The 19,739-nt window shown below is 48.1% G+C and overlaps 1 protein-coding gene across 3 annotated transcripts in view; it reads left to right on the top strand.

The window, feature by feature from the left end:
* Nucleotides 1-19,739, top strand: part of CEP192 (centrosomal protein 192) — a 639,877-nt gene that overhangs the window by 586,286 nt on the left and 33,852 nt on the right. For all 3 annotated transcript variants that reach the window (XM_063923418.1, XM_063923417.1, XM_063923415.1), the window contains 2 exons: nt 13,244-13,339; nt 13,445-13,564. In XM_063923418.1, coding sequence (XP_063779488.1) covers nt 13,244-13,339; nt 13,445-13,564 — 216 coding nt within the window. The remainder of the gene's footprint in view (nt 1-13,243; nt 13,340-13,444; nt 13,565-19,739) is intronic.

Raw genomic sequence — 19,739 nt, 5'->3', positions numbered from 1 at the left:
GTGGGGATACCCGCAGATCAACATGATGGCGTCTCGCCTCAATAAGAAACTTCGCTGCTACTGCTCTCGAACCAGAGACCCTCAGGTGAGTGCAGTGGGTGCGCTGACATCGCCTTGGCCTTACCGGCTGGTCTACCTTTTCCTTCTGATTCTGTTGATCCCAAGGGTGCTCCAGCAGATCAGGCATCACAGAGTACAAGCAATCCTGATTGCGCCGGATTGGCCCCGAAGGGCGTGGTACGCAGCTCTTCTGGACATGTCCATAGAAGACCCTTGGCCTCTGCTGCTAAGAGAGGATCTTCTTCAGCAAGGGCCGTTCGTCTTCCCGGACTTACGGCAGCTTTGTTTGACAGCATGGAAATTGAGCGGAACATCCTAGCTCACAAAGGTCTTTCCAAAAAAGTCGTTGCCACTATGGTGCAAGCCAGAAAACCTGTGATGTCGAAACACTATCATATCCGGAGGAGATATGTCTCTTGGTGCGAGGAGTGCACGTGTCCACCTGCAGAATTTCACTTGGGACGTTTCCTGCAGGCTGGTGTGGATAAGGGCTTACGTCTGGGTTCCATTAAGGTCTAGATTTCAGCTCTCTCAATTTTCTTTCAGAAGAAATTGGCTGTGTTGCTAGAAGTTCAGACCTTCTTACAAGGGGTACTCCACATACAACCTCCCTTTGTGCTGTTTACGGCACCCCAGGCTTTGGATGTAGTGTTGAAATTTCGACAGTCTCCTGGTTTGAGCCTCTGATGACTGTAGAAGACAAGTACCTCACATGGAAGACAGTGATGTTATTGGCCCTGGCATGTGCTAGACACGTCTCAGAATTGGGGGCCTTATCATGTAAAAGTCCCCACTTGGTCTTTTATGAGGACAGAGTGGAGCTCCAGACTAGACAGCAGTTCCTGCGAAGGTTGTCTCCGCATTCCACCTGAATCAACCTATTGTGGTTCCGTCCTGTTCTGAGGCTGCGGTTCCTTTGGAGTCTTTGGATGTTGTGCATGCTTTGAAGCTCTGTCAGGTGCACTGCTCGGGTCAGGAAGACGGATTCCTTATTTGTGCTTTATGATGCGCAGAAAAAGGGTTGTCCTGCTTCAAAGCAGACCATTGTTCGCTGGATTAGGCTTACTGTCCAACAGGCCTATGTGTTGGCAACCTTACCTGTTACTCAGTCTCTGAAGGCCCACTCTACAAGGTCATTGGGCTCTTCCTGGGCGGCTGCCCATAGAGTCTCGGCCTTGCAACTATGCCCAGTGGCTACCTGGTCGGGGAAGAACACCTTTTTGTGAAATTCTACAAGTTTGGAACCCTGGCCAAAGAGGATACCCAGTTTGAGCAGGCTGTGCTGGAGCAGTCTCCGCACGTTCCCGCCCATTCTGGAAGCTTTGGGACGTCCCCATCATACTAATTTGTCCCCAATATCCCTTATGGATGCTAGAGTAAATAGGATTTTAAATACCTACCAGTAAATCCTTTTCCCGTAGTCCATAATGGATATTGGCCGCCCGCCTCTGTGCGGTGACTCTGCAGGTTCTCTGTTAGGCGTTACATGTTCAGCTCTTGCTGCTTTCTTTTGCCAGCTGTTGCTGGCACGGTTATGTTATGGTGTGCTGGTGTGTAAATCTCACCACACTTCTTGTTATGTTCCTTCTCTCAAGTATGTCCTTTCTCCTTCGGGCACTGTTTTACCTATAACTGCCTGTGGGAGGGGGCACAGAGGGGAGGAGCCGGCACACCCAGTTGAAGAAATTTAAAGTACACTGGCTCCTTTGGACCCGTCTATACCCCATCGTACTAATCTGTCCCCAATATCCCTTATGGACTACGAGAAAAGGATTTACCAGTAGGTATTTAAAATCCTATTTCTCTGACGTCCTAGTGGATGCTGGGACTCCGTCAGGACCATGGGGAATAGCGGCTCCGCAGGAGACAGGGCACAAAATTTAAAAGTTTGACCACTAGGTGGTGTGTACTGGCTCCTCCCCCTATGACCCTCCTCCAAGCCTCAGTTAGGTTTTTGTGCCCGTCCGAGCAGGGTGCAATCTAGGTGGCTCTCCTAAAGAGCTGCTTAGAAAAAGTTTGTTAGGTTTTTTATTTTCAGTGAGTCCTGCTGGCAACAGGCTCACTGCAACGAGGGACTTAGGGGAGAAGAAGTGAACTCACCTGCGTGCAGGATGGATTTGCTTCTTAGGCTACTGGACACTAGCTCCAGAGGGACGATCACAGGTACAGCCTGGATGGGTCACCGGAGCCGCGCCGCCGACCCCCTTGCAGATGCCGAATAGAGAAGAGGTCCAGAAACCGGCGGCAGAAGACGTCTCAGTCTTCATGAGGTAGCGCACAGCACTGCAGCTGTGCGCCATTGCTCTCCGCACACTTCACACCAGCGGTCACTGAGGGTGCAGGGCGCTGGGGGGGGCGCCCTGGGCAGCAATGTAATATACCTATTCTGGCTAAAATATATCACATATAGCCCCTGGGGCTATATGGATGTATTTAACCCCTGCCAGGTTCCAAAAAAACCGGGAGAAGAAGCCCGCCGAAAAGGGGGCGGGGCCTATTCTCCTCAGCACACAGCGCCATTTTCCTGCCCAGCTCCGCTGCGAGGAAGGCTCCCAGGACTCTCCCCTGCACTGCACTACAGAAACAGGGTAAAAACAGAGAGGGGGGGCACTTATTGGCGATATTTATAATATTTGAGCTGCTATAAAGGGAACACACTTATTAAGGTTGTCCCTATATATATTTATAGCGCTTGGGTGTGTGCTGGCAAACTCTCCCTCTGTCTCCCCAAAGGGCTAGTGGGGTCCTGTCTTCTATCAGAGCATTCCCTGTGTGTCTGCTGTGTGTCGGTACGTGTGTGTCGACATGTATGAGGACGATGTTGGCGTGGAGGCGGAGCAATTGCCTGTAATGGTGATGTCACCCCCTAGGGAGTCGACACCAGAATGGATGGCTTTGTTTATGGAATTACGGGATAGTGTCAGCACGCTACAAAAGTCGGTTGACGACATGAGACAGCCGGCAAACCAGTTAGTACCTGTCCAGGCGTCTCAGACACCGTCAGGGGCTGTAAAACGCCCTTTACCTCAGTCGGTCGACACAGACCCAGACACTGACACTGAATCCAGTGTCGACGGTGAAGAAACAAACGTATTTTCCAGTAGGGCCACACGTTATATGATCACGGCAATGAAGGAGGCTTTGCATATCTCTGATACTGCAAGTACCACAAAAAGGGGTATTATGTGGGGTGTGAAAAAACTACCGATAGTTTTTCCTGAATCAGAGGAACTGAATGAAGTGTGTGATGAAGCGTGGGTTACCCCAGATAGAAAACTGCTAATTTCAAAGAAGTTATTGGCATTATACCCTTTCCCGCCAGAGGTTAGGGCGCGCTGGGAAACACCTCCTAGGGTGGATAAGGCGCTCACACGCTTATCAAAGCAAGTGGCGTTACCGTCTCCTGATACGGCCGCCCTCAAGGATCCAGCTGATAGGAGGCTGGAGAATACATTAAAAAGTATATACACACATACGGGTGTTATACTGAGACCAGCAATCGCCTCAGCCTGGATGTGCAGTGCTGGCGTGGCTTGGTCGGAGTCACTGTCTGAAAATATTGATACCCTGGATAGGGACAGTATTTTACTGACTATAGAGCAGTTAAAGGATGCATTTCTTTATATGCGAGATGCACAGAGAGATATTTGCACTCTGGCATCAAGAGTAAGTGCGATGTCCATATCTGCCAGAAGAAGTTTATGGACGCGCCAGTGGTCAGGTGATGCGGATTCCAAACGACATATGGAAGTATTGCCGTATAAGGGGGAGGAATTATTTGGGGTCGGTCTATCGGATCTGGTGGCCACGGCAACGGCCGGAAAATCCACCTTTTTACCCCAGGTCACCTCCCAGCAGAAAAAGCCACAGGCTTTTCAGCCGCAGTCCTTTCGTTCCTATAAGAATGACGCTAGGACCTTACAAGCAGACTCAGGGGCGGTGGGGGGTCGCCTCAAACATTTCAGCGCACAGTGGGCTCACTCGCAGGTGGACCCCTGGATCCTGCAGGTAGTATCTCAGGGTTACAGGTTGGAATTCGAGAAGTCCCCTCCTCGCCGTTTCCTAAAGTCTGCTTTGCCAACGTCTCCCTCCGACAGGGCGACGGTATTGGAGGCCATTCACAAGCTGTATTCTCAGCAGGTGATAGTCAAGGTACCCCTCCTACACCAAGGGTACCTCAGGTTAGTGGTCCAAAACTGTCATTATCAGTTTCAGACGCTGCCGTTTGGATTGTCCACGGCACCCCGGGTCTTTACCAAGGTAATGGACGAAATGATGATCCTTCTTCGAAGAGAAGGCGTCTTAATTATCCCTTACTTGGACGATCTCCTGATAAGGGCAAGATCCAGAGAACAGCTGGAAGTCGGAGTAGCACTAACCCAAGTAGTGCTCCAACAACACGGGTGGATTCTGAATTTTCCAAAATCCCAACTGATCCCGACGACACGTCTGTTGTTCCTAGGGATGATTCTGGACACTGTTCAGAAAAAGGTATTTCTTCCGGAGGAGAAAGCCAGGGAGTTATCCGATCTAGTCAGGAACCTCCTAAAACCAGGAAAAGTATCTGTGCATCAATGCACAAGAGTCCTGGGAAAAATGGTAGCTTCTTACGAAGCGATTCCATTCGGCAGATTCCATGCACGAACTTTTCAGTGGGATCTGCTGGACAAATGGTCCGGATCGCATCTGCAGATGCATCAGCGGATAAAATTGTCCACAAGGACAAGAGTGTCTCTGCTATGGTGGTTGCAGAGTGCTCATCTGTTAGAGGGCCGCAGATTCGGCATACAGAACTGGGTCCTAGTGACCACGGATGCCAGCCTGAGAGGCTGGGGAGCGGTCACACAGGGAAGAAACTTCCAGGGCGTGTGGTCAAGCCTGGAGACGTCTCTTCACATAAATATACTGGAGCTAAGAGCAATCTACAATGCTCTAAGCCTGGCAAAACCTCTGCTTCAGGGTCAGCCGGTGTTGATTCAGTCGGACAACATCACGGCAGTCGCCCACGTAAACAGACAGGGCGGCACAAGAAGCAGGAGGGCAATGGCAGAAGCTGCAAGGATTCTCCGCTGGGCAGAAAATCATGTGTTAGCACTGTCAGCTGTGTTCATCCCGGGAGTGGACAACTGGGAAGCAGATTTCCTCAGCAGACACGATCTGCACCCGGGAGAGTGGGGACTTCATCCAGAAGTCTTCCACATGATTGTGGTCCATTGGGAAAGACCAATGGTGGACATGATGGCGTCCCGCCTCAACAAAAAACTGGACAGGTATTGCGCCAGGTCAAGAGACCCTCAGGCAATAGCTGTAGACGCTCTGGTAACACCATGGGTGTACCAGTCAGTGTATGTGTTTCCTCCTCTGCCTCTCATACCAAAAGTACTGAGAATTATACGGCAAAGGGGAGTAAGAACAATACTCGTGGCTCCGGATTGGCCAAGAAGAACTTGGTACCCGGAACTTCAGGAGATGCTCACGGAAGATCCGTGGCCTCTACCTCTAAGAAGGGACCTGCTTCAGCAGGGACCGTGTCTATTCCAAGACTTACCGCGGCTGCGTTTGACGGCATGGCGGTTGAACGCCGAATCCTAAGGGAAAAAGGCATTCCGGAAGAGGTCATCCCTACCCTGGTAAAAGCCAGGAAGGAGGTGACTGCACAACATTATCACCGCATTTGGAGAAAATATGTTGCGTGGTGTGAGGACAGGAAGGCCCCGACGGAGGAATTTCAACTGGGTCGATTCCTACATTTCCTGCAAACAGGATTGTCTATGGGCCTCAAATTAGGGTCCATTAAGGTTCAAATTTCGGCCCTGTCGATTTTCTTCCAGAAAGAATTGGCTTCAGTTCCTGAAGTCCAGACTTTTGTAAAAGGAGTACTACATATACAGCCCCAGGTTGTGCCCCCAGTGGCACCGTGGGATCTTAATGTAGTTTTGGATTTTCTCAAATCCCATTGGTTTGAGCCACTCAAATCGGTGGATTTGAAATATCTTACATGGAAAGTAACCATGCTACTGGCCCTGGCTTCAGCCAGGAGAGTGTCAGAATTGGCGGCTTTATCGTATAAAAGCCCATATCTGATTTTCCATTCGGACAGGGCAGAACTGCGGACGCGTCCTCACTTTCTGCCTAAGGTGGTTTCAGCGTTTCACCTGAACCAGCCTATTGTGGTGCCTGCGGCTACTAGCGATTTGGAGGATTCCAAGTTGCTGGACGTTGTCAGAGCATTGAAAATATATATTTCAAGGACGGCTGGAGTCAGAAAATCTGACTCGCTGTTTATACTGTATGCACCCAACAAGCTGGGTGCTCCTGCTTCTAAGCAGACGATTGCTCGTTGGATTTGTAGCACAATTCAACTTGCACATTCTGTGGCAGGCCTGTCACAGCCTAAATCTGTCAAGGCCCATTCCACAAGGAAGGTGGGCTCATCTTGGGCGGCTGCCCGAGGGGTCTCGGCATTACAACTCTGCCGAGCAGCTACGTGGTCAGGGGAGAACACGTTTGTAAAATTCTACAAATTTGATACCCTGGCTAAGGAGGACCTGGAGTTCTCTCATTCGGTGCTGCAGAGTCATCCGCACTCTCCCGCCCGTTTGGGAGCTTTGGTATAATCCCCATGGTCCTGACGGAGTCCCAGCATCCACTAGGACGTCAGAGAAAATAAGATTTTACTTACCGATAAATCTATTTCTCGTAGTCCGTAGTGGATGCTGGGCGCCCATCCCAAGTGCGGATTGTCTGCAATACTTGTACATAGTTATTGTTACAAAAAAATCGGGTTGTTATTGTTGTGAGCCGTCTGTTCAGAGGCTCCTACGTTTGTCATACTGTTAACTGGGTTCAGATCACAAGTTGTACGGCGTGATTGGTGTGGCTGGTATGAGTCTTACCCGGGATTCAAAATCCTTCCTTATTGTGTACGCTCGTCCGGGCACAGTATCCTAACTGAGGCTTGGAGGAGGGTTATAGGGGGAGGAGCCAGTACACACCACCTAGTGGTCAAACTTTTAAATTTTGTGCCCTGTCTCCTGCGGAGCCGCTATTCCCCATGGTCCTGACGGAGTCCCAGCATCCACTACGGACTACGAGAAATAGATTTATCGGTAAGTAAAATCTTATTTTTTTTTATTCATGGAATTTAGTTACCTCAGTCTCAGGAACCCTTCACCACTTATATGAAAAAAGTGGGGTCCGGATTGCACACTAGCAGCGTCAAACTGTACAAGGAGAACAGCACTTAACCTGAGAGGCACTGTTCCTCCCGAGACAGCAAGTAGAACGGCGCTTAAACTGAAAAGCTCTGTTCCTCCCGAGACAGCAAGGAGAACAGTGCTTAACCTGAGAAGCACTGTTCCTCCTGAGACAGCCGCATCCTCCTCCTCTCTGACGGAGTCTCCACTTCACTGCTGTGCTGACAATACACAGCGCGGCAGTGTGGGTGAGTGAGCCTCCATGTGTGGGGCACTGTGCTCGAGTAGCCGCTGCGTGGTCTCCACTGCCTCGCTGACAATACACAGCGCGGCAGCTTAGCTCACTCAGTGCAGGACAGAGGGAGTTTACAGTGGAGGTTAGTGGAGCGGATCCGCGGTAAGCAGCGGATCTGGAGGCTAAGGCGCAGGGCATTTAACTAGAAGGCAGACAGCATCTGGAGCACCTTGTGCTCAAAGGCTGTTTTTAATTGTGTAAAGCACCCACTCAAAATGGCGCTTAAGGTGGGTACACACTAGTAGATATATCTGCACATCAATTGATCTGCAGATATATCTATGGACGGATCGGGTAGTGTGCTGTGCATACACACTGCCCGATCCGTCGGGGACTGGCGTCATGAACTGGGCAGGCGTGTACACATGCCCGCCCAGTTCAGCTGTCAATCACCGCCGGCCGCCGCAGCATGTGTACGGGCGGTCGGCCGACCGCCCCGTACACACACAGCGACGCGCCAATATATCGGTAGATATATTGGCCGTCGCCTGTGCTGCGCGACCGACGCGTTACGTCTGTGAACGACGGAGTTCACAGACGTATCGGCCGTACACACTGGCCGACGGTCCCGCGATATATATCGGCCGTTCAAGATAACGGCCGATATATCAACCAGTGTGTACGGGCCTTTAGGGACCTGGTTGAGATGGGTTCCTGTGCATAGGGGACGGAGTTGGCAGGTTTTCAAACTGTCAGTCACAGAAAAAGGCGCCTTCCTCAGCTAGGCAGCTCATGAATAGCAACAATGTTTCTTCTCTCTTCAGGAATCAGCACAGTTAGCAGAGACAGGTGCACATTCCTTCAGACTGCCAGAAACCTGAAAGCCTGCACATAAAATACAGGCTGGTGGCAGAGGGAGTTAGAATAGGGGAGTAGTACAAATATTATACCTCCCTCTATCCTGATAGTCATCTCTCTCTCTCTCTCTCTCTCTCTCTCTCTCTCTCTCTCTCTCTCTTTCTTTCTCTCTCTCTCTCTCTCTCTCTCTCTCTCTGTGTTATTGAGGGTGCTAGTGTGAATTGTATGTGTCTCCACTCTGTCCATCACAATGGCAGACAAGGCACCAGCTAATAAGGCATCACAAAAACTATCTGTGCGAAGTGTGTAAAAAAAAAAAAAAACCTCACACAGACGATTCCCTGTGTGAAGCATATTTAATTTGTCCCAAGACGCTGACTTTCCCCTCTTGGGCGGTAGCGCTCACAGGAACCATCTCACAATTACATAATGAGGTGTCTACTTTACGAAAGACTGTTAAGGAGATTCCTCAAAATTATGTACTTTCTATTGCTCCAGAACCACACTGGAAGGCAGGTCTTCTCTCTCAGGATGAAACTGAAGAGGACGATTGTGAGTTGGGCAAAATTACTGACCCAGATGAAGTTTCACAGGAACCTTCTCAGAGGGTTGAACCTCTTATTTTAGCTATAAGATAAGTTTTGAACACTTCCGAGACTACGACAGCGGATTCACCATATACTGCTTTATTTGGTAGAACGCAGCATTCATCGGTCACTTATCCTTTTTCCAAGAAACTAGATGATCAGCTGACTGAGGCTTGGGAACACCCGGACAAGCAGTTTCAGATGCCTAAAAGTTTCCTAAGTATTTATCCATTTCCATTAACTATGACTGATAAATGGGAGATGTTACCTAGAGTGGACTCCTCTCTATCCAGGTTGTCCAAAAAGACTGCATTACCTGTTCTGGGAGCAACTTCATTGAAAGACCCATCTGACCGGAAGCTGGACACCATGTTGAAGTCCATCTGTTTGGCCACAGGTGTCTCACTTAGAACAACCTTGGTAAGTTCCTGGGTGAACAAGGCAGTGGAGCATTGGGCTACTAAATTGATAAAGGACTTACAAGAAGAAGTATTGATCGTAGCGGAACATATTAAGGAATCTGCTATGTACCTAGGAGAAGCAGCTAGAGATATCAGACAAGTTAACTCGAGGATCTTAGCAGCAACTATTGCAGCCAAAAGAGTTCTTTGGCTTCGGTCATGGCAAGTTGACGCTGAATCAAAAAGCGTGTCGGAAGCACTTTCGTTTACAGGTGACATTCTTTTTGGATAAGAACTAGACTCGTTAATTTCTCAGGCTACAGGTGGTAAATCTACCTTTTTACCAACCCTTCTGCCACCACCTAAGCGCTCTTATACTGGAATTTCCTTTCGGTCCTTTCGTTCCACTCAGCCTTTTGGAGGACGCAGAAGAACTACATCTTTATGAGTTAGAGGTCGCGGCAAGCAACCAGTTGCTGCTTGTCATCAAGACCCAAAGCCTGCAGAAAAGACTGTGGCGTGACTGTCTCCTATCTTCCCACTGGGGCCCAAGTAAGGTGGAAGCGTGGCTTCGAAACTTTCAGGATGCCTGGTTCAAGATATCAGACAATGTGTGGATTCACAATATCTCCCAAGGGTACAAGTTACATTTCAAAGTTTTGCCGCCAAAGTAATATTTTACGACAAGTCTTCCACTTCTTCTGAACAAATGTTTGGCCCTTCAGGGTGCAATACAGTCCTTAGTAGAATCGTCTGTGTTAATGCCGGTACCACTGCTTCATTGAAAGAAGGGTTACTATTCCAATATATTTGTAGTACCAAAATCAGATGGTCCTGTACGACCAATTCTGAATCTGAATTTTTTAAATCAATTTCTGTCTTATTACCGGTTCAAGATGGAGTCGCTGAACTCTGTGATCTCGAGCCTGGATCCCAATGAATTTGATATCTCTGGACATCAAGGATGCATATCTCCACATTCCGATTTGGGAACCACACCAAGCATTTCTCTGGTTCACTATTCAACAGGATAATTTTCAGTTCAGAGCCTTACCATTCCACAGCCCCCAGGGTGTTTACCAAGGTCATGTCGGTGGTGATTGCTCACATCAGATCATTGGGAGTCACAATACCATACCTAGGCGACCTCCTCCTCAAAGCTCCATCAGATCTCATTCTCCAGGAGCATGCTCTATTAACATACAATGTGTTACTGGAACACGGATAATCAATTTTCGGAAATCCAACCTTCAGCTGTCACAGCGTATCCAGTTTCTCTGTGTAATCCTGGACACCAAAGTCCAGAAAGTTTTTCTGCCTCAAGACAAAGCTCTGGGTATACAGAAACTGGTCCAAGTTGTCCTCAAGCCAAGGCTGCTATCAGTCCATTTATGCATTCGTTTGCTTAGGAAAATGGTAGCAGCTTTCGAAACTCTGGAGTTTGGCCGTTATCATTCACACCTTTTCCAGCTGGATCTGTTACATCAATAGATGGGGTTATATCTACACCTTCAACAGTTAGTTCGACTGACTCCAGAAACGCGACTTTCACTTCTTTGGTGGCTCCAACTGTACAATCTCACTGCAGGCAGGCGGTTCTATGTATGGGACTGGAGGCTCCTAACGATGGATGCCAGCCTTAGGGGATGGGGCGCGGTTGTGTTGGATTTCCATCTTCAGGGCCATTGTTCTCCACAGGAATCACTGTTGCCAATAAATGTGTTAGAACTAAGAGCGATCTACAATGCGCTGGTAAAAGCTGCCCAAGTTTTTCGATCCAAGGCGGTAAAGGTTCAGTCGGAAAACACGACTGCTCTAGTGTATGTAAATAAGCAGGGAGGAACTCGCAGTCTCCAAGCGATGGGAGAGGTGACATGCATTCTCCAGTGGGCCAAAATGCAACGCTGTAGTCCTCTCAACAGTATTCATTCCAAGAGTAGACAATTGGGAAGCAGACTACCTCAGCCATCCGGATCTACATCCGGGAGAATGGTCACTTCACCCAGAGGTGTTGTCCGGAGGTGGATTTCATGGCGTCCCGTCTCAATCATCCGCTTCCTCAATACATCTCCAGTACACTGGATCCTCAGGCAGAAGCTGTAGACGCTCTGGCCGTGCGACCAAGTATACGTGTTTCCTCCGTTTAATCTATTGTCTCAAATCCTCGAGAATCAAACGGGTGTCAATCACGGTGATTGGCCTTAGAGAGCTTGGTTTTCAGACCCGCGCCTTCTGCTAGCGGACGATCCTTGGCCTCTACCTCTGCGAATGGATCTACTCCAACAAGGGCCCTTTGTGCATCTAGATTTACCACGACTACGTTTAACGGGATGGCTCTTGAGGCAGACATCCTAAAACGCAAAGGGATTCCTGAATATGTGATTCCCACGATGTTGCGTGCAGGAAAACCTGTTTATGGCAGCCCATTACCAACGTATATGGCGTTCTTTAGATCTTTATGTGACCGAAAAGGGTTTCAATCATATTCTTTGTCTCTCACGGTTCTTGCTCTTTCTTCAGACAGGTTTAGATTCCGGACTTCCTACTGGATATGCAAACTTTCCTACAAGGGGTCCTTCAGGTACAACCCCCGTTTGTTCCCCATACAGCTCCTTGGGACTTGAATCTGGTGCTGGATTATCTGCAGTCACCCTGTTTTGAACCCCTGGAAGATATTAACTATCTCTTACTCAGCCATAGCTTCAGCCCAGAGGGTATCTGAATTAAGTGCTTTGTCTTATAAGTCTCCCTACTTGATTTTTCATCCTGAAGGGGCTGAGTTGAGAACACATGCTTCCTTTCTTCCCAAGGTCGTGTCGGCTTTTCATATTAATCAGCCGATTGTGGTACCGTCCTTATAGGAGGACTCTGGGACACCTTCTGCTCTGGATGTAGTGAGAACGTTGAAGATCTACGTGGAACGGATAGCACCGTTACGAAAGACTGATGTTTTATTCGTGCTTTCTGATCTCCCACGGCGAGGGTGGCCTGCTACTAAGCCTTGGCAGACTATTCGTCAAGCCTATCTACACCATTCTAGGCGACCTCCATTATCCATTGCTGCCCACTCTGCATGCACAGTTGGGTCTTCCTTGGCCGATATTAGGGGGGCTACCACGTAACAACTCCGTAGAGCAGCCACTCGGTCCAGTATTCATACATTTGCCAAGTTCTACATATTTTTGCGGCTTCATCTTAACGGTTTGTCCATCTTGTTTTGCAAGTTCCTCAGCGATCTCCCGCCCAGGGGGGAAACTTTGGGATATCCCCACAGTCTTGAAGTTGTGCCGGTGTCCCCTATTGGCTGACAGAAAAAGGAGGATTTTGGTACTTACCGATAAATCCCTTTTTCGCAAGCCATAGGGGACACTGGCCGCCCGCCCATCGCTATTCTCTTGCATTTTATTGTTGTTCTGTTTGATTATGTGCTGTCTTCCCTCGTATAGTTCTTTTCTCTTGTTCCAGTCTCCTCTCGGCTAATTCAGAACTGGGGGATAGAGGGGGAGGAGCTTTATTCCACTTCTTAGATTATTTACAGTGCCAGCTTCCTGTAAGCCACCATTATCACCCCACGGTCTTGAAGTTGTGCCAGTGTCCCCTATGGCTTTCGAAAAAGGGATTTATCGGTAAGTATCAAAATCCTTCTTTTTTTTCCCTTCAGAAATCAGGTTTTAAATGTTTTAGTTTGTAACCTTGAAATGTTAACTTCATTAAACCCTCACATGGTTTATCAAATTGTTATGTTCTAAACTAAAAAAAAAAATGTTTCCTTTTTCTTTTTTAATATATCGGTACTGGTTTTGAGTAAATTTGGTTTTCGTATGCTCACAAATGTTTTAGAATGGTTATATTAAATTGTTATAGATATGTTTTTAATACTAATTAATGTGAGTTGGCCTGTTTCAGGGAGTTGACCACAGTGGTGATATGTATCGTGCTACCTATGCAGCTTTCAGATGTTCTCGTGTTTCTGGCGTTCTTGCAGCACATGACAAACTAAAGGTACTAAAGGCTGTTAAAGATTGTGCAGACTGAAATAATAATTTAAGTTCTACTTCATTTAAAAAATAAATGGTACTTCTGTTTTTGTTTTTTTGCTTTATAAAGGTGGCCATTACATTTTTCCCCAGAGAGAGAGGGGATTATACCCAGTTTTGGGACCTTGAATGTCATCCAATTTCAGATCCACATTTGAAGCACAAAGTGAGGTTTCAGCTTTGTGGAGAAGTAAGTAGTGTGATTCAGTTTTCAACATCTGTTGATGTGGCCAAATGCATTTGTTAGTATGGTAAGTTAGTAGATCTATAACAATGTAAAAAATAGTCATTGAAATATTCTTTGCTTAATAGGTTCAGTAATAACACTAAATGTTCAGTTTGTTATCTTTTTTTTATGTTCATAGGTGTTGCATTCCTTCTTAGTGCTATGTTTCTTAACCACTTGCCTGGCATGGTCGCATCAGATGCGACCATACCAGCAAGTGCTTTCTTTATCTGACATGGTCGCACAGGATGTGACCAGTCAGATAAAATAGGATTTTAATTACCTACCGGTAAATCCTTTTCTCGTAGTCCGTAGAGGATGCTGGGGTCCATTTTAGTACCATGGGGTATAGGCGGTTCCGCAGGAGCCTTCGGCACTTTAAGACTTTTCAACAGTGTGAACTGGCTCCTCCCTCTATGCCCCTCCTCCAGACCTCAGTATAGGAAATGTGCCCGAGGAGACGGACAACTTCGAGAGAAGAATTTACATTAAACTAGTGGCAAGATTCACACCAGCTCACACCAAATCAAAAACATGTCGCCTAACATGGCCTTTAACATAACCCATGCTAATGTGCATGCATAACGCAACAGCAACTGCTGTAAAACATCTTAACACATGAGAACCTGTGTAAAAAGACAAAACGTAATTTGCAGGAAAAATGAGCACTGGGCGGGCGCCCAGCATCCTCTACGGACTACGAGAAAAGGATTTACCGGTAGGTAATTAAAATCCTATTTTCTCTTACGTCCTAGAGGATGCTGAGGTCCATTTTAGTACCATGGGGATGTACCAAAGCTCCCAGTACGGGCGGGAAAGTGCTAATGTTCCTGTAGAACTGAATGGCCAAACTGAAGGTCGTCAGCAGACAAGTTGTCAAACCTGTAAAACTTAGCAAACGTGTTTGCCCCTGACCAAGTAGCTGCTCGGCAAATATGCAACGCCGAGACACCCCGGGCAGCCACCCAGGAAGAACCCACTTTCCTTGTAGAGTGGGCCTTTACCAAACTCGGTAACGGAAATCCTGCTGTGGAATAATCGTGCTGAATGGTACCTCTGATCCAGCGCGCAGTAGTCTGCTTAGAAGCAGGACCCCCAATCTTGTTGGGGTCATAGAGGACAAACAAAGATTGTTTTCCTTATCCGAGCCGTTCTTGCAACATAAGTCCTCAACGCTCTGACGACATCCAAGGACTTTGAAACGGCTGAGGTGTCAGAAGACACTGGCACCACCACAGGTTGGTTGATATGGAAATAAGATACAACCTTTGGAAGAAAATGCTGACGCGTCCGCAGTTCAGCTCTATCTTCATGAAAAATCAAATAAGGACTCTTGTGTGACAGAGCCCCTAATTCAGACACTCGTCTGCCTGAGGCCAAGGCCTTCAACTCTACCTCTTGTAGAGGCTCAAACCAGTCTGATTTAAGGAACTGCAACACCACATTAAGATCCCATGGCGCCGCAGGAGGCACAAAGGGAGGTTGGATGCGCAGAACCCCCTTCACGAACGTCTGGACCTCAGGAAGGGAAGCCAACTGTTTCTGAAAGAAAATGGACAAGGCCGAAATTTGGACCTTGATAGACCCTAATCTCAAGCCAGCATCCACACCCGCCTGTAGAAATAGGAGAAGACGTCCTAATTGAAACTCCACCGCAGGAGACTTCTTGGACTCACACCAAGATACATATTTTCTCCAATTACGATGGTAATGTTTGGATATTACCCATTTCCTGGCCAGAATAAGTGTGGGAATGACTTCATTGAGAATACCCTTACGGGCTAGGATCTGGCGCTCAACAGCCATGCTGTCAAACGCAGCCGCGGTAAGTCTTGATAAACAAACGGCCCCTGCTGAAGCAGGTCCTCACGAAGAGGAAGAGGCTGAGGATCTTCCAGTAATAACTCCTGAAGATCTGGATACCAAACCCTCCTTGGCCAGTCTGGAGCAATGAGAATTGCTCGAACCCTTGTTCTTCTGATGATCTTGAGAACTTTTGGTATTAGTGGAAGTGGAGGGAGCAGATACACCGACTGAAACACATACTGGGTCACCAGTGCATCCATTGCTATTGCTTGTGGGTCTCTCGACCTGGAACAATATTTCTGAAGCTGCTTGTTGAGACGTGATGCCATCTACTTGAGGAAAGCCCCAACGATCTGCTACCTCTGCAAAGACTTCTGGGTGGAGGCCCCATTCTCCTGGATGGAGATAGTGTCTGCTGAGGAAGTCTGCTTCCCAGTTGCCCACTCCCGGAATGAAAATTGCTGACAGAGCTTTTGCATGTCTTTCTGCCCAGAGGAGTATCTTTGTCACCTCTGCCATTGCCGCTCTGCTTTTTGTTCCGCCCTGGCGGTTTATGTAAGCTACTGTCTGACTGGATCCGTATGGGACGACCTAGAAGAAGGTGTGCCGCTTGATGAAGGCTGTTGTACACAGCTCTCAATTCCAGAATGTTTATGTGAAGGAGTACTTCTTGACTTGACCATCATCCTTGGAAGCTTTCCCCTTGCGTGACTGCTCCCCAACCTCGGAGGCTTGCATCTGTGGTCACCAGGAGCCAAGTCTGTATCCCGAACCTGCGTCCCTCCAGGAGGTGAGAACTTTGAAGCCACCACAAGAGTGAAATACTGGCTTTTGTTGACAGGATTATCCTCCGGTGCATGTGTAGGTGCGATCTGGACCACTTGTCCAGTAGGTCCCATTGGAACACCTTGGCGTGGAATCTGCCAAATTGTAGAGCCTCGTAGGCCGCTACCATCTTCCCCAGCAGGCGGATGCACTGATGAATCGATACGCATGCTGGTTTTAAAACTTGTTTCACCCTCTGGATCTCCAGAGCCTTTTCAACCGGTAGGATTACTTTCTGTGCTTCCGTGTCCAATATCATTCCCAGAAATGAGAACCTCATTGTGGGTTCCAATTGTGATTTTGGAAGGTTTATGATCCAACCGTGCTGTTGAAGCACTGTCAGGGAAAGTGCAATGTTCTGCACTAGTTTCTCCCTGGATCTCGCTTTTATGAGGAGATTGTCCAAGTATGGGGTGACTTTGACTCCTTTCTTGCGAAGAACCATCATCCCCGCCATCACCTTGGTGAATGTGCTCGGAGCCGTGGAGAGTCCGAAAGGCAATGTTTGGAATTGGTAGTGGCAGTCCTGCACCGCAAACCTCAGGTATGCCTGATGCGGCTGGTAGATGGGAACATGTAAATAAGCATCTTTGATGTCCATCGATACCAGAAATTCCTTTTCCTCCAAGCTGGAGATCACCGCTCCCAGGGATTCCATCTTGAATTTGAACCTTTTCAAATAAAGGTTCAGAGTCTTTAGGTTTAAAATCGGTCTGACCGGTTTCGGCACTGCAAACAGGCTTTAATAAAACCCTTTTTCCTGTTGTGACACAGGAACTAAGGAAATTACGTTGTCTTGACATAATTTCTGTATTGCGTTCAGCACTTTTGCTCTGTCCTGAACAGAAGCTGGTAAGGCTGATTTGAAAAATCGGCATGGGGGAAGGTCCTGAAATTCCAATTTGTACCCTTGGGATACTATCTGCAATACCCAAGGATCCAGATCTGAGTGAACCCAGACCTGGCTGAAAGACAGTAGGCGTGCCCCCACCCGATTGTACTCCTGCAGGGGAGCCCCAGCGTCATGCTGAAGTTTTAGCAGAAGTAGCTGTTGACTTCTGCTCCTGCGAGCCTGATGGTGTTGTAGATTTTTTTACCTCTTCCTCGCCCTCTTCCTGCGAAGAAGGGGGTACCCTTTGCCTTTTTGGACTTGTTGGGACGAAAGGATTGCATCGTATGAGAATTAAATCCTTTCCTAGGTGGAGCAGCTGTGGAAGGCAGAAATTCTGACTTGCCTGATGTAGTTGTTGAAATCATGGCATCCAGCTTGTCTCCAAAGAGGGTTTCTCCATTGTAAGGAAGCACCTCAATAGTCTTTTATTTTTATTCCGCATCAGCGTTCCATTGGCGGATCCACAGCGCCCTGCGGGCTGAAATCGCCATAGCGGAGGATCTTGAACTCAGCAACCCAATATCCTTCATACAGTAGCTTCAACTAAGTAACCTGCAGCATCTTTGATATGGCCGAGAGTTAGGACTTTCATCCTTGTCAACTGTGTCTATGTTAACAAGCAAGTTGTCAGACCATTTTTCCACAGCGTTACCTACCCACGCACAAGCAATGGTGGGCCTGAGCACCGTTCCGTTAGCCGTATATATGGATTTTAGGGTTGTTTCTAATTTACGGTCAGCTGGATCTTTTAAGGAGGCTGAACCAGGGACACTGAGGTGTCTATCATTGGGGATGTCTTCCATTTGTGCCTGTCTTCCTCAAGGAAAGGGTACGATACACGTATCCTTCTGGAAAGGGTACATTTCTTCTCAGGGTTAGCCCAGGAATCTTCAAAGAACGCATTCAAATCCTTTGAAGGAGGAAAAGTCACAACCTGCTTTTTATTTAATTTAAAATAATCCTTTCTCTGACGTCCTAGTGGATGCTGGGACTTCCGTAAGGACCATGGGGAATAGCGGCTCCGCAGGAGACTGGGCACAAAAAGTAAAAGCTTTAGACTAGCTGGTGTGCACTGGCTCCTCCCCCTATGACCCTCCTCCAAGCCTCAGTTAGATTTTTGTGCCCGAACGAGAAGGGTGCAGGCTAGGTGGCTCTCCTGAGCTGCTTAGAAGTAAAAGTTTAAATAGGTTTTTTATTTTCAGTGAGTCCTGCTGGCAACAGGCTCACTGCATCGTGGGACTAAGGGGAGAAGAAGCGAACTCACCTGCGTGCAGAGTGGATTGGGCTTCTTGGCTACTGGACATTAGCTCCAGAGGGACGATCACAGGTTCAGCCTGGATGGGTCCCGGAGCCGCGCCGCCGGCCCCCTTACAGAGCCAGAAGAGCGAAGAGGTCCGGAGAAAGCGGCGGCAGAAGACGTTCCTGTCTTCAAATAAGGTAGCGCACAGCACTGCAGCTGTGCGCCATTGCTCTCAGCACACTTCACACTCCGGACACTGAGGGTGCAGGGCGCTGGGGGGGAGCGCCCTGAGACGCAATAAAACACTATAAAAACCTTATATGGCTAAAGAAATGCATCACATATAGCTCCTGGGCTATATGGATGCATTTAACCCCTGCCAGTTTTCCTGAAAAAAGCGGGAGAAAAGGCCGCCGTGAAGGGGGTGGAGCCTTTCTCCTCAGCACACAAGCGCCATTTTCTTTCACAGCTCCGCTGGAAGGACGGCTCCCTGACTCTCCCCTGCAGTCCTGCTACAAGAATCAGGGTAAAACAAGAGAGGGGGGGCACTATTGGCAGCAAATATAAAACAGCAGCTATAAAGGGAGAAACACTTATATAAGGTTATCCCTGTATATATTTATATAGCGCTCTGGTGTGTGCTGGCAAACTCTCCCTCTGTCTCCCCAATGGGCTCGTGGGGTCCTGTCCTCTATCAGAGCATTCCCTGTGTGTGTGCTGGGTGTCGGTACGATTGTGTCGACATGTATGAGGAGGAAAATGATGTGGAAGCAGAGCAATTGCCTTTGTTAGTGATGTCACCCCCTAGGGAGTCGACACCTGATTGGATGGTCGTATTTAAAGAATTACGTGACAATGTCAGCACTTTGCAAAAAACTGTTGACCACATGAGACAGCCGGCAAACCAATTAGTGCCTGTTCAGGCGTCTCAGACACCGTCAGGAGCGCTAAAACGCCCGTTACCTCAGATGGTCGACACAGACCCAGACACGGATACTGAATCCAGTGTCGACGGTGAGGAGACAAACGTAATGTCCAGTAGGGCCACACGTTACATGATCACGGCAATGAAGGAGGCATTGAACATTTCTGACACTACAAGTACCACAAAAAAGGGTATTATGTGGGGTGTGAAAAAACTACCAGTAGTTTTTCCTGAATCAGATGAATTAAATGAGGTGTGTGATAAAGCGTGGGTTTCCCCCGATAAAAAACTGCTGATTTCTAATAAATTATTGGCACTATACCCTTTCCCGCCAGAGGTTAGGGCACGTTGGGAAACACCCCCTAGGGTAGATAAGGCGCTCACACGCTTATCAAAACAAGTGGCGTTACCGTCTCCTGATACGGCCGCCCTCAAGGAACCAGCTGATAGA

This window comes from Pseudophryne corroboree, chromosome 5 (assembly GCF_028390025.1).
Source record: "Pseudophryne corroboree isolate aPseCor3 chromosome 5, aPseCor3.hap2, whole genome shotgun sequence".
Taxonomy (NCBI): domain Eukaryota; kingdom Metazoa; phylum Chordata; class Amphibia; order Anura; family Myobatrachidae; genus Pseudophryne; species Pseudophryne corroboree.
The sequence above is the reverse complement of the archived record's forward strand: the minus strand, read 5'-3'. Positions and strand labels throughout refer to the sequence as shown.